Here is a 15,140-nt window from a genome sequence, read left to right as displayed (position 1 = left end):
TTAAAGTACTTGTAGAACAGGCAGAGGGATGCAACATTTCGTCGATGGGGCAGAGGCTGAAGCTTTCAAAAGAAAAAGAAAAGAACTATTGTATCATTTTCTCGCATAATATTCCAGTTGACAGAAATAGCTCCTATTTGCTAACCGTCCCATGAGAGCACAGTTAGATACATATTTGGTTTTTAAAATAGGAAAAAAATCCAGCTACCTTTAAAAAGAGTCTCTATAAAAATTAAAATTACCTCAGTCTAGAAGGATTCCTCCTTCGTTGACCGGGAACTGATTAAGCACAGTATCAGTACATATACTACACTTTACTCCTACCCCCCCCCAAAAAAAAAATTTAATAGAAAGGGTGCTTCATATATATGAGGCCCCCCCCCTCAAATCATATGGTACTAAGTGCCACTTTTAATAAAAACATAAGAAAATGGGTTCAAAGTTTTGCGACTTCGTAACCCATGTATCTCAGGAATGAGAATTGATAAAGTATTTTTTTTTTACATAGAAAATCATTTTTAAATGATTTTTAGAGATTTTAATAGGAAATTGTAGCTATTACAAAGCTGATTTGGATCTTGAAAATGTATTAAACATGATGGATCAAAACACAATGTTATCACTTAGTACTAAAATTTGATTTTCTTAGTTAAAAATAAAACTACTTGATTACATGATTTTTGGAATATGACATCTTTTTTCTGTGACGTGTGCATACATCAAAGATTTTTCTGATGAACATTCGACATAACTATACGATTACCCAAGACCAATACTAGATAAAAGGTCACTGAAATTGCTCAGTTCCCGTTGAATTGATTATCGGGTGCTTCTATATTATGATAAGAAAAAAAAAAAAAAAAAAAAATTGAATTTCAAGTGAAACAAATGGTACCTATGTAATTATAAGGTCTCAGATAGTAACATATCCAAAAATTACGAAAAATGATAAGGTAGGAAAATAATTATTAATGATAAAAGAAATTTGTAAAATGAAGCAAATCGCTATGTTACACTTCCTAAAAAAAGGAGATCAGTTGACACGGGAGATAATTAAATTCTGTTGCTTACATCAAATAATGAATGCAATTCAAAATGTTGGACATATTTTATTCCTCATCTAAACTTTATCAAAGACTGTTTTTCATCTATATATTAATACGATAGCATGTGTGTTATTTTGGGTGTCATACTTATATCTTATTTCTTCAGAGTGACTGTCGTTTGATTGTTATGTACTTCCATTTGTAATAGATAACTTTACCAAGAACTCTTCGTAAGTTTTTGTTTTGGTTATAGCTAAAGGAACTCAAATTATATATATATATATATATATATATATATATATATATATATATATATATATATATATATATACTTTTTTTCTTCATAAGTTTTGGCTTCAATTCAAACTGATGCACCCAATTCATATGGATATAATTTTTTTAATTTTGAAATCACAACTCTATAATATAAGAATCGATAGAAAAATGACTATAATAATATATACGAAATCTGCATAAATTAAAATATCATATTTAAGTTTATTTTATGACCGGCTATGCCGGGAGTCCCTGCTAGCTTAAATAAATACTTTTGCAGTTTTAACAAAAGAGCTACAATAATATCAGGACATCTCCATTTACGCTGAACATCCACAGAATGCCAACATCAATATATTACATATGAAAGAGTTTGCTGTGGAATTTCCACAGGTCCCGCTAGTTAATAATTATTTTCCTAACATATTGTCTTCCGTAATTTTTGGATGTGTTACTATTTGCGACATGATAATTACATAGGTATCATTTGTTTTACTTGAAATTCAATATTTTTTCCGTTATTATAATATAGAGGCACCGATTATTGAGAACAGATCCACAACTAGTATTTAGCAATCAAGAGTCTCTGCAAATGTGAAAAGACTGATTTTGTAAAAACGATATCAAAGATTGCTTACCTTTTTGTAGGTATAATTAAGGACCAGGCCACTTTGTTTGTCTGCAAAATTGAATAGATTGATTGAATTATAAGAAAACGATTTGAAAACAATATTAATTCAGTGTATTTACTAGTGATGGGACGATTCCAATATTTTTACCCGATTCCAATGTGATTACCAATTCTATTCTAAATTTCTGATTTCTATTCTATTTATATTTCTAAATATAGAGCTGTTTTTATTGGAGGGGGTCGGATTACTGACCCCCCCCCCTAAAACATGTATATATTTTCTCAAATGTAAAAACACGTTATGCGTGCGACCTATTAGGTTTTACTGGTAGTTTAAAATCAATAAATATTTATCATTTCATCATTAATATGAGCTGTGAAAAGTTAAGTTTAAAAAAAAAAACCTAGAAATTAAAACAATAAAAAGAATCGTTTTGGGCATCAGAAAATAGGCATAAATTTTTCAGATTCCGATACCTCAAAAAGTTCTGATTTTTTTGATTCCTGATTCCGATTAATCATCCCAACACTAGTATTCACCTTTATGAAAAATATGAAAGACGAAAAAAAGAAGATCACTATTTCATTTAAGTTTTAAGCGATTTACATTTCCTTCTTCTTCCAAGAAATCATGTTTTACCCTTAATTGATTTACGCCTTTCAATGTTGCTAACATAACAAAAAAAAAGAGATTTTATTTAAACTACCATTTACCAGAGGAGTACTGGATCAAATAGGTTTCAAGGACCCCAGAAAATAAGAGATACCTTAAGGCTTACACCAGTTTCTTACAGTTGAGCATGCTATAAATAGATAATAAACCGACAATTAAGGACGCTTAAACACAACCAAAAGAAAAAAAAGAAAAAGAATCTTTGGTTTTGGCAGATATGGACAATTTGTTTGTTTATTAAAACATTTTGTAAAAACAAAACAAAAATCTTTTAAAAAAGTATAAATATTTAGTATTCCCTTTTTTCTTTCTTAAAATAAATCTTTACCGATATCAAAATTTGACATTGTAACGGAAAACAAAATAACTCCGGTTTATGATCCATTTGTTTACAATGTATTCAAGTCAATTATGTATTTTCTGTGGACCCTTTTAAACCTAATTGATCCAAAATACTATTAGAATTTAACTTGAATTGAATAAGTAAATTACATATACTAACATTCATAAATACAAAACTTAAAATAACAAATAAAAAGTAACAATAAAAATTTGAGCTCAACAAAATTATATAATTGATCAAATTCTTACAATATTTGTAAAAGATTCAGAAAATAAACAACAAATTCCAGTGCATTTGTAGATTAGTGATCTTTCAGGTGAAATTAGTATGAATTCCAAAAATTACGAAAAATGATCCAGTAGATATGCTAAATGTATTTTTAACAAAAATCAGCTACAATTACATTCTAATATTTTTTGTGTTTAAAAATGGTGGATCTTTAATTTAAGTCAAGGGAGATAAGTCACTTTGTCATACTAAATTGGTCGCACAACTCTTCCACATTTAAACATCATAAAATTTAATAACTCAATGAATTCTATTTTTACTTGTAATTATTTTTCTAGTGGATCATTTTTTTTGTAAATTTTTGGAATTCATACTAATTTCGGTACTTGCTGCTGCACCACCACCACCACCACCTTGGATTTACTTCTGGCAACCTTGTAACTCATTTTATCCTTTAGTTCTTACATTCATGAACAATGTTTCTAACAAATGGAGAAGAATTGCTGTTTTCTGGGTTGGAACCTAGCCGCATAACATTAATTGTTGGCTAGATTTTGACCTTGAAGTGATGCACATATATATATATATTTTTTTTTTTCTAGCTCCTTACATCAAATGGCTTCATACTTAGTCTGAAGCGATTTTCATAAAAAAAACAACATATACTCACCTTCTTTATAATGTTACTCCATAGCCAAGCTTTGATGTAACCACTGCAACCACTAAAATAAAATAGAGGAAAAAAAAAAAAAATCAATTTTTTAACCAAACTAACTAAAAGATAAAGGAATTGGTATAAATTCTTCTAAAGGAAACAATTTATACTTTTGACACGAGGAGAAAGGCAAAAATTAAGAAGAACACCTCACTTTCTAAAAAAAAAAGAGAAAGCATCAATTTTTGGCTTTAATTGGATGAAGAAAATGATAAGTATCATCTTTATCAGGATGATACTTATCATCTTCAGTTAAACATCTGTTTTAATGATCACGTGCGAATTTGTATTTTTTTAAATAAACAAATATTTATTTATTTAAAGTTTCAAATTTTCGGCTTATAAAAAAGCCTTCATCAGGATTTTTTTTAAAAAAACAATACAATATATATTTTTTTCTTTCTTTTTTCTTTTCTTACATGCCATGATGTCATTTAGCAGAGTGGTTGTGTATTGTGATCGTTCTTTCTAACCTCACATTTTAAATTCCATTGTCCCCATGCTTCTTAAAAGTGGATTAATACTCATACTGTTTTACATGTTGGCATACATTGGACATCTTTAAACAAATTAATTTCTAAACTAATCTATCTCTGGCCAGGTCTTTATTTATCCTTCTTTCTCTTTACAATGGTCATTTCTTTCCATCTTTTCCTTAACCTTCTCTAGCCAACTAACCTTGCAATTTCATTTGTTCTACATTTAGTAACCAAGCTCTCATTCTTTTAATGAGGCCATACCATCAAAGTCTCCTGTTCTGCACTCATCTCCCTATACTGTTCAGATTTAATCTTCCTCTGAGCTCATACACATTCATTGCATCGCTCTTATATTATTTTTTTCCATGCAATGCATGTCCTCAAGCCTCACTGGCCAGGTTTCAGTTCTATACATCATCATACTGCACATGCATGCCTAATAGGCATGTCTCTTGATCTTGGTTAATAATGGCTGTAAGATTAAAATAATACTTAAGAATATACAAAATATCTGACAAAATTATTAACTGACAGAGAAAAGAATACAGAGAGGCTTTTTATTTCCACTACTTTCTATCATAGTCACTCAACAACATAAAATGAAGATGCAGTGCCAGATACAAATTTATGAACACAAAGGAAAAATAAACCATATTAAGTATATGGATGATGTTAAACCAGTGCCAGATACAAATTATTAAATTATTAAAATTATTAAATTATTATCAAATTAAATTAAATTATTAAATTAAATTAAATTATTAAATTAAATTATTAAAAGATTAAGTATATGGATGATGTTAAACCAGTGCCAGATACAAATTATTAAATTATTAAAATTATTAAATTATTATCAAATTAAATTAAATTATTAAAAGATTAAGTATATGGATGATGTTAAACTATTTTGAGAGAAAAAAAAAAAAAAAAAATTATTAAATTAAATTATTAAAAGATTAAGTATATGGATGATGTTAAACTATTTTGAGACAAAAAAAAAAAAAAAAAAAAAGAAGGAACTAGAAATACTAAATATGATAACTATAAAATTTAGTTCAAAACATATGAATTGACATTCAAAGGCTGGAAGTCTTTGATCAGTCGTGTCTTCAGCGCATTCTTGGGATCTGTATCTCCAACCATGCCCCAAATGCTACAATCCACGCATGATGCAAGCGTTCTAGATTTGAGGAAATATTTCCTATCAGGAGGTTCAAATGGTTTGAGCACGCTCTTAGTTGTCCACCAACTGACTTGATTCACAAGAGAATAGTAAATTCTTGATGAGCCGTTTCCCTTAAGTAATCCAATTTACCAAATTTCCACTACTAACGATGACTACGACATGTTCCCTTTGATCACTGTACACTCATTAAGCCTTATCCTCGAGTGGCCCCCAAGCCTTGACAGGTGGTAACTCCTTTGTAAAAAAAAAAAAAAAAAAAAAAAAATTAACACTGCTACCAGGATGGTGCTAAAAGAGTGGTAGTCAACTGAGGACATGGCTTGCAATGATCAAAGCTGACTTAGAAGCTATGATCAGTCTTCATGTCTTCTGTGTGTGACGGAATCGTGAATGGTTGAAGTATGCTGAGGAGTCAGCAGCAGACAGATATAAATTGACTGCCTTGACTCGTGATGCAACAAATTCTCTTTGAGTTGGCTCAACCCACCCTGAGTGGATGCCGCCACAAGAACAAGTAAAACACATGAATGGAATTCGGAATGAAAAATGTAGACTATTTGAGACAAGAAAAGGAAAAAGAGCAGAAAAACAAACTTCCAAAAAGGTAATCAGCCGAGAGAGATATGCTAGCAAAGTAAAAAATCTTCTGGCATCTACAGACCTCTACAATGAAAAGGAGAGGCTATTTACATTGATTGAATAAAGTGTAGTAAGTTCATCTGAACACGTACTTGCAAAACAAGCACATTGAAGCAACATTACTGCAATGATGCAACAGGGGTTGGATCGAACCCGAAGCCCTGAGGCGAAGTTTGAAAATAAAATCGGCCAGCCAGAATGAGTTACTGAAAGATGTTTGAATTTATTTAAGTAAGAACCAAACTGACAGGTGCGCGCCCGGAGGTCGTCGAGCATTACGACGATGATGACGACGTCAATGACCAGGTTTGTTTGTTATAAGCGAAGTAAAAAAAAAAAAAAAAGAAAACAACGTTAAAACATAGGCGGGAAAAAAAAACTAACGTAAGGCAAACGAATGATGAAAACAGAAAAACGAACACGTGAAAAATGGCTTAAATAAGCCTGTTTCGATATTAAAATTTAAAAAATCGGTGGGTACCCGGGTGTTTTTGGGTGTGTGGTCGGGGGTGGATAAGCGAAGTAAAAAAAAACAAAACAGAAAAACGAACGTTACTTGAAAAATGGCTTAAATAACACTAGTTCAATATTTAAATTTAAAAAATCGAAAAAAAAAAGAAAAAAAGACATCTCACACCATGATTCGAACCCAAAATGGGTTATTGCAAGTACAGTACGTTAGTGTGGAGATTTAATGAAGTGTTTACTTAAGGGGGCGGTTCATCAGGAATTTGTTTATGTTGGACTTGAAGACATCCAGGTTGTAGTCAAGTGGGAAGCAGACAGACGGAACAGAGTTCCACAAGCGTGCAGTTCTAAGAAAGAAGCTTTGTTCGTGGAATCTACGTTTTGATTTAGGCACAGATAAAGATGGGGAAAATTTTTCACAGTGGATTCAGCTAGACGAGTGTTTTTCGTGAAAGATTGGCGAAGGGGGGGGGGAGCAGAAATTGGAGTTTAGACGAGCACCTGCCATGGAAATAATGATAAAACAAAGACAGGCTCGCAACGTCTCTTCTGTGTGTATTTTTAACATATTAGAAGGGTATGCTACCATAAATTTAGACGATTCTATTTATAACCTATGTGATAAGAACAAACCAATAAGATGCGAGAACAGCTTCATAAAATCACTGATCTTGTTGACTTCATCATTGATATCTTTTCGCGTCAAACTGGGAAGACCACTACACTTCTGCTGACGATGACTGGATTAAATCTTTGCCTGGAAAAGCTCCTCTAACCGGGTTTATCTTGCCATTCTGTTTTGCTTGAAACTACATTTTTCTATTTCAGGAATGACTTTATACTAAAGTGGTACAAAGTGACCAACCAGAACACAGAAAAGGCCGACTTTCATGAGGAATAGGTATACTGTTGCACTATTTACTAATGAGGCAAAACTGAGTGCGTCCATTCTTTCACCAAAATTCTTGTTGATATCATGAACATGGGAAGGGGTGATTTTCAGATCTCTTGTGTGGAGAGTGGTAACTTGACAAACTTGGGCACTTTGACATCTGTGTTAAAACGGTAACCTTTTTGGCCAACTTTGATGATGTCATGAGGAGTAGGTGTACTATTTTTCGCATAATGTAATGGTATGCCCACATGGATTTAGGCGATTCTATTTATAACCAATGTGTGATAAGAACAAGCCAATCAGACGCAAGAACAGTTTTATAAAATGACGGAATCCTGTTTAATTCTTTAGTATTCAAATTTTTTGTGTCAAAACGAAAAAAAAAAAACACGTTTTTCTGCTGATGGTGACTGAATTAATTCTTTGCCTAAAAAAGCTGCTCTAAGCGGATTTATGCTGCCATTCTTTTTTGCTTGAAACTATATTTTTCTCTATTTTAAGAATGAATTTACACTCAAGACATAGAATTTTCTTTTTATAATCGCATTGTGATAAAAAAAAAAAAAAAAAAAAAAACAGAAAAAGAAAAAAAAAATGCTGTTTTTATTCTGATTCCCTACACTGTCACTCACCAAATCAACTCTCTGTTTGTGCTCGTCATAGAATAGACAGGGTCATCTTCAGAAACTTAAAAGAAAGAAAAGGCAAAATATATAGCAGAAATATTATACACAAAAAATAGACTTGGACGTTTTCTTCAGATAATTATTAAGAGTTTATATATATATACATATATATATATATATATATATATTTACAGGGTGTCTACAAAGTTTGGCTACATTATGAAGTATATATATATATATATATATATATATATATATATACACACACACACAGGGTGCCCACAAATCTGTCTACATAATCTACAGAATGCTTCCACAAAGTCTGGCTACATAATGTAGCCAGACTTTGTGGACACCCTGTGTATACATATATATATATATATATATATATATATATATATATATATATATGTACTCTTCCGCTGTCTTCTCTTGAAAATGGACTAATAAGTCTGAAATATATTGAGATTTACAACACCATTGAATACAACAGAAAAAAAAATTACTGTTGTTTAGAGTTAAAATTTGTGTGAAAAAGAAAAAAAAAAAAAAAAAAAAAAAGAAATTTATTTCTTTTGTTTGCATTTAATTTTACTCTATATAAAAAAAAAATCTCGCATTGTTCTTGGCTTTTAATTTTATCTTATATATATATATATATATATATATATATATACACACACACCACACACACACACACACACACACACACACACACACACACACACACACACACACACAGGGTGTCCAAAAAGCCACTGAAAGGTTGAAAATCTTTGTCATTTTACCTTTTTCTCTATTTCAGATATTTTACTGATAATATTTTGGAAATTAATTATGGATAAGTATAGCATTGAACAAGTTGTTGAATTGTTTTACCAAAATCAGGGATCAACTGTTTGACACAAAGAGCTTATAGACAGCATTTTCATGCAAGAGATAGCCCAAGTCACAACACAATTCAAAACATTATGCGCTGATTTTGTTAACAAACCCCAAACCCCGCAAGAATTGAAAGAAAACATAGGGAACAAAATAAGGGAGTTAAATGGCAATCCAGAGATTCTGCAATCTGTCATGAATAATGTTTTGGAAAAAGCACAAATATGCAAAGTTAAAAATGGCCAATATTTAAAAGACATTATTTTTCATAAATAAAAATTGTTTGAATTTTGCATTAAAAAAAAAAAAAAAAAATTTTTAAAGAAAATTCCCAACGTCTTAATCAGATTGTTGTTAAAATTACAGAAAGATATCAAAATTAAAGAATCTACTTAAGTTCCAAACCCTTCAGTGACTTTTTGGACAGCCTATATAATTTCAAGTTAATATTTTCCAAAGGAGAAGCAACCAATAAATTTAACGAGGTTCATACCAGAGTGCTCAATATTGAAATAGGGCAAGATATACTTTTTATTTATTTTACATAAGCATTTATATGCCATTACACATTCATGAGTATGTTTCAATCAGCCAGTTACAAGTAACTAGAGACGTCTTCAAGCAATATTGCTTATACAGACTCTACTTTTGTATATAAGTAATATCGTCTGAAGAGGTCTCTATTAATTTGTAACTGGCTGACCGAAACATGCTCATGAATATGTAGCGACATATAAATGCTTAAGTGAAGCAAATAAAATATATATATATACATATATATATTGTAGAAAGCTGATTGGCTAACTAAAAACACAATAGAAGGTGTGTATATAAAAACGCGAGACAACCACAACATCCTTGCATAAGCCTGATGAATCCAAGCATGGATGAAATGCGGAATATTCTGTGTAGCTTAATTGCCATATATATTTTATAACTTACTACCTAGCTCTACCTACGTATTGAGCACTGTTGAAGTAAATACTTAAAGTTTACGCATAAATTTATACTTTCGTATATTAATTTATGTGATTAAATTAAGTAATCATACATGTATGTATATATATATATATATATATATATATATATTCAAGCAAATATTATTAAATGCAACGGAGACACTTTGCTTTATGCTTCTTTTTTTTAATTTTTTGATTTTCCACATAAATTGAAAATTTTTTTTAAAAATCATAAAGCAAAGTGTCTCTGTTGCTTTTAATAATATTTGCTTGAATGAAAAAATGCTGTCTAAATTCCAAGATCCAAATGTTTATTTCTATTACCAAAAAGCTTCCAACATTGTCCAGGATTAAATGAGGATTAACAATTTTTAAATATTTTTAAACAATTTTTAAATATTGACTTGAATGAAAAAATGCTGCCTAAATTCCAAGATCCAAATATTTATTTCTATTACCAAAAAGCTTCCAACATTGTCCAGGATTAAATGAGGATTAACAATTTTTAAATATTTTTAAACAATTTTTAAATATTGACTTGAATGAAAAAATGCTGCCTAAATTCCAAGATCCAAATGTTTATTTCTATTACCAAAAAGCTTCCAACATTGTCCAGGATTAAATGAGGATTAACAATTTTTAAATATTTTTAAACAATTTTTAAATATTGACTTGAATGAAAAAATGCTGCCTAAATTCCAAGATCCAAATATTTATTTCTATTACCAAAAAGCTTCCAACATTGTCCAGGATTAAATGAGGATTAACAATTTTTAAATATTTTTAAACAATTTTTAAATATTGACTTGAATGAAAAAATGCTGCCTACATTCCAAGATCCAAATATTTATTTCTATTACCAAAAAGCTTCCAACATTGTCCAGGATTAAATGAGGATTAACAATTTTTAAATATTTTTAAACAATTTTTAAATATTGACTTGAATGAAAAAATGCTGCCTACATTCCAAGATCCAAACATTTATTTCTATTACCAAAAAGCTTCCAACATTGTCCAGGATTAAATGAGGATTAACAATTTTTAAATATTTTTAAACAATTTTTAAATATTGACTTGAATGAAAAAATGCTGCCTAAATTCCAAGATCCAAATATTTATTTCTATTACCAAAAAGCTTCCAACATTGTCCAGGATTAAATGAGGATTAACAATTTTTAAATATTTTTAAACAATTTTTAAATATTGACTTGAATGAAAAAATGCTGCCTAAATTCCAAGATCCAAATATTTATTTCTATTACCAAAAAGCTTCCAACATTGTCCAGGATTAAATGAGGATTAACAATTTTTAAATATTTTTAAACAATTTTTAAATATTGACTTGAATGAAAAAAATTCTGCCTACATTCCAAGATCCAAATATTTATTTCTATTACCAAAAAGCTTCCAACATTGTCCAGGATTAAATGAGGATTAACAATTTTTAAATATTTTTAAACAATTTTTAAATATTGACTTGAATGAAAAAAATGCTGCCTACATTCCAAGATCCAAATATTTATTTCTATTACCAAAAAGCTTCCAACATTGTCCAGGATTAAATGAGGATTAACAATTTTTAAATATTTTTAAACAATTTTTAAATATTGACTTGAATGAAAAAATGCTGCCTAAATTCCAAGATCCAAATATTTATTTTTATTACCAAAAAGCTTCCAACATTGTCCAGGATTAAATGAGGATTAACAATTTTTAAATATTTTTAAACAATTTTTAAATATTGACTTGAATGAAAAAATGCTGCCTAAATTCCAAGATCCAAATATTTATTTCTATTACCAAAAAGCTTCCAACATTGTCCAGGATTAAATGAGGATTAACAATTTTTAAATATTTTTAAACAATTTTTAAATATTGACTTGAATGAAAAAATGCTGCCTAAATTCCAAGATCCAAATATTTATTTCTATTACCAAAAAGCTTCCAACATTGTCCAGGATTAAATGAGGATTAACAATTTTTAAATATTGACTTGAATGAAAAAATGCTGCCTAAATTCCAAGATCCAAATATTTATTTTTATTACCAAAAAGCTTCCAACATTGTCCAGGATTAAATGAGGATTAACAATTTTTAAATATTTTTAAACAATTTTTAAATATTGACTTGAATGAAAAAATGCTGCCTAAATTCCAAGATCCAAATATTTATTTCTATTACCAAAAAGCTTCCAACATTGTCCAGGATTAAATGAGGATTAACAAATAACTCTAACCCTCCCATAATTTTATTGTCATCGAAATCAGTAAAATCGGCCATTTTATTTTAGTCAAATTGATCGATTGCCTTCTCTAGTTAGCTCCCCACTCCCTTGCAGTGTACTGGGAGGAAGCTTCACATGCTTCCATGCGGTGACTTAGTCTACAATACATGTAGTCTACATTGCACTGTAGAGAATCTACTGTTGATTTTATAAAATTATGTTTTATGTAATGGCTTCACTTAAAGTTTAAAATGCAAAAGTTTAAAATGGTCCAATTGTGCTCTAAACAGAAACATCCATTTCAAACGCGCCCTTGTCTTAGCAACGAACCAACTGTTGATTTTATGAAATTATTTTTACATAACCACTTGAATTAAAGTTACATGTACAAAATTCAAGTATCATGTTTCAATTGAGCTCTAAAAAGACACATTCATTTCAAATGCACCCCTGTCTTAGCAAAGAATTGATTTATTTATTTTTTTTTATTTTATCCTTTTTGCTTGTGCGGTGATAAAACTTCTCAAATGCACTTGTGATGTTAGGTTGTATACGGTTGTTAACTTTGGTCAAAATCAGATTTCTTTCTTTAATTGGATGCCTTTTGATTTTCAATGCTTATTAGATGCATTCGAATACAAAACCTACATAAGAACACTTCCAGACATATGAAGTACCTACATATGAAAAAAAAAAATTCAGAAGCAACGAACTCAAACAAAGTTCTTTATACAATAGTAGCGATAGAGATATTCTATACTTATATGTGTGTATGTGTGCATGTGTAAACTACCGCTTTTAAAAGATATTTTTTTGTGAATTTCTGCTTTTGAACTCACTGTTTTATGTTTATCATCTAACTAGCAGGGAAACCCGACGTTACTCAGTTGGAATTAGAATCAATGAATGTGCCACATTTCCTATACTTTTATTGTTATTGAAATCGGTAAAATTGCCCTTCTTTCAATCAAATCAATTAATTGCCTGCTCTAGTTAGGGAGCCATCTGTAGAGGTAAAATCGAACCCAAGACGCCCAGTTACAAGACCGGAGTGGTCTTGGAATCACACCCCCATAGAAGTAGACTCACCCACTTGCATGAGAGGCGAGAGCGGGCTACCTAAACAAGACATTCTCGCCAACGAGTGTGTTTCCGAATAAATGTCGTCTTGCTGACACTCTACACCATCACGATGCACTGGGAGCAAGCTTCACATGTCTCCCCAGTGACTTAATCCACAATAAATTGAAGACAAAAATGAAAAAAATATTGATGTATCTGTAATAATGTAGTGGCTTGAGATGGTATGTTTATGTTGGTATAACTGGAAGCCATTTTTGTTCCCATGGTTGTGCTTTTTATTTGTAAAAATAAGAGTTGATTGTTGAATGTAAAGTTGTTTTATGGCAGGATGAACTGTATAATGCTGCATATTTCTGTAACGTCTGTAATGTCTGTAACGTTGGTGTCTTGTAGGCAAAAAACTTCTGTATATGAATACTCCTTCCTCATGTGGAATGCGAGCATACATTCTTTGTGAAGAGAATTGTGTGGTTTGGTAAGTTGTGTAAAATCTTGTGTAAAATCTGCAGGAAGTGTGTGGTGCCCTTAAGATAGCTTGGGATGTTCAGCAGTAAGGGCAAGACTCTACATTGCGAGTGAAACAGTCGCATTTGCGAGTGATATTTCAAAGTGCCGACTAGAAATAATGAAACGCTTATCTTTTGGCGATTGATTTCTTTCACTGACTATCTTCCAAAGTTCACTAATGAGTGAAAAATATCTTTCAACTTTTTTTTTTAATAAAACAAAGTTAAATTATTTAAACAATAAAAGTCTAATAAAACAATGTACTTTTTTTTTAACGAAGCCTGTTTAAAAAAACACACCTGAAGAATTTAGAATGCTTGTACGTTCAAGTATCAAGAAAATTTTTTTTGAATATTTAGAATTACACTTATTAAAAAAAAAATACAGAAAAATGTTTATGATGTAAATACTCATCACAGAACGAAGATGCCATATTCCGAAAATCATATGAGTTTGGCTAGTGACTTTTCTATTTTAGCTAGTAAACGAAAACATTTAGTTGTCAAAGGTCAACTAAAGATAAATTTGTTCATAGAGCCCTGAAGGGGGTTCAGAATGCTGCAATATATCCTGATGAGTTTTCTATGGAGGTTCCAATACTTAAGATGCTAAGGCTGTCAAGGTATTACCAATTGGTTGACCTACTGGTTTGACTATTACAGGGCTCTACGGACAAATTTATCTTTAGTTGACCTCTGACAACTAAATATTTTCGTTTACTAACCAAATAGAAAAGTTATTAGCCAAACCTACATTATTTTTGGAATATGACATCTTTGTTCTGTATCGAGTATGTACATCATAAAGATTTTTCTGTGTTTTTTTTTAATAAGTGTAATTCTAAATATACAACAAATTTTGTTGATACTTAAAGGTATGAACATTCTAATTTCTTCAGATGTTTTTTAAACAGCCTTTGTAAAAAAAAAAAAAAAAGAGTATATTGTTCTATTAAACTTTTATCATTTAAATAATTTAACTTTGTTTTATTAAAAAAAAAAAGGTTGAAAACATATTTTTCAGTCAGTAGTGAGCTTTGGAAGATTGTTGGTGAAAGGAACACAACTGCCAAAAGATAAGCGTTTCATTATTTCTAGTCGTGACTTTGAAAAATCACTTGCAAATGCGAATGTTTCACTCGCAATGTAGAGCCCTGTATTAAAACCCTATATATATATATATATATATATATATATATATATATAGATTATTGTCATAACTTCCTATCAGAAAGTGTATTTAAACTTTTGTGCATGCAAAGCCTGTTATCTTAATTCGAC

General features: G+C 30.3%; 1 protein-coding gene across 2 annotated transcripts in view; it reads right to left on the bottom strand.

The window, feature by feature from the left end:
- Positions 1-15,140, bottom strand: part of LOC145268332 (THO complex subunit 6 homolog) — a 58,413-nt gene that overhangs the window by 29,729 nt on the left and 13,544 nt on the right. For both annotated transcript variants that reach the window (XM_080123823.1, XM_080123824.1), the window contains exons 4-6: positions 8,212-8,266; positions 3,868-3,919; positions 1,961-2,001 (exon numbers count right to left, since the gene is read on the bottom strand). In XM_080123823.1, coding sequence (XP_079979949.1) covers positions 1,961-2,001; positions 3,868-3,919; positions 8,212-8,266 — 148 coding nt within the window. The remainder of the gene's footprint in view (positions 1-1,960; positions 2,002-3,867; positions 3,920-8,211; positions 8,267-15,140) is intronic.

Source organism: Euprymna scolopes, chromosome 43 (genome assembly GCF_053919585.1).
Source record: "Euprymna scolopes isolate OS-2025 chromosome 43, ASM5391958v1, whole genome shotgun sequence".
Classification (NCBI taxonomy): domain Eukaryota; kingdom Metazoa; phylum Mollusca; class Cephalopoda; order Sepiida; family Sepiolidae; genus Euprymna; species Euprymna scolopes.
The sequence above is the reverse complement of the archived record's forward strand: the minus strand, read 5'-3'. Positions and strand labels throughout refer to the sequence as shown.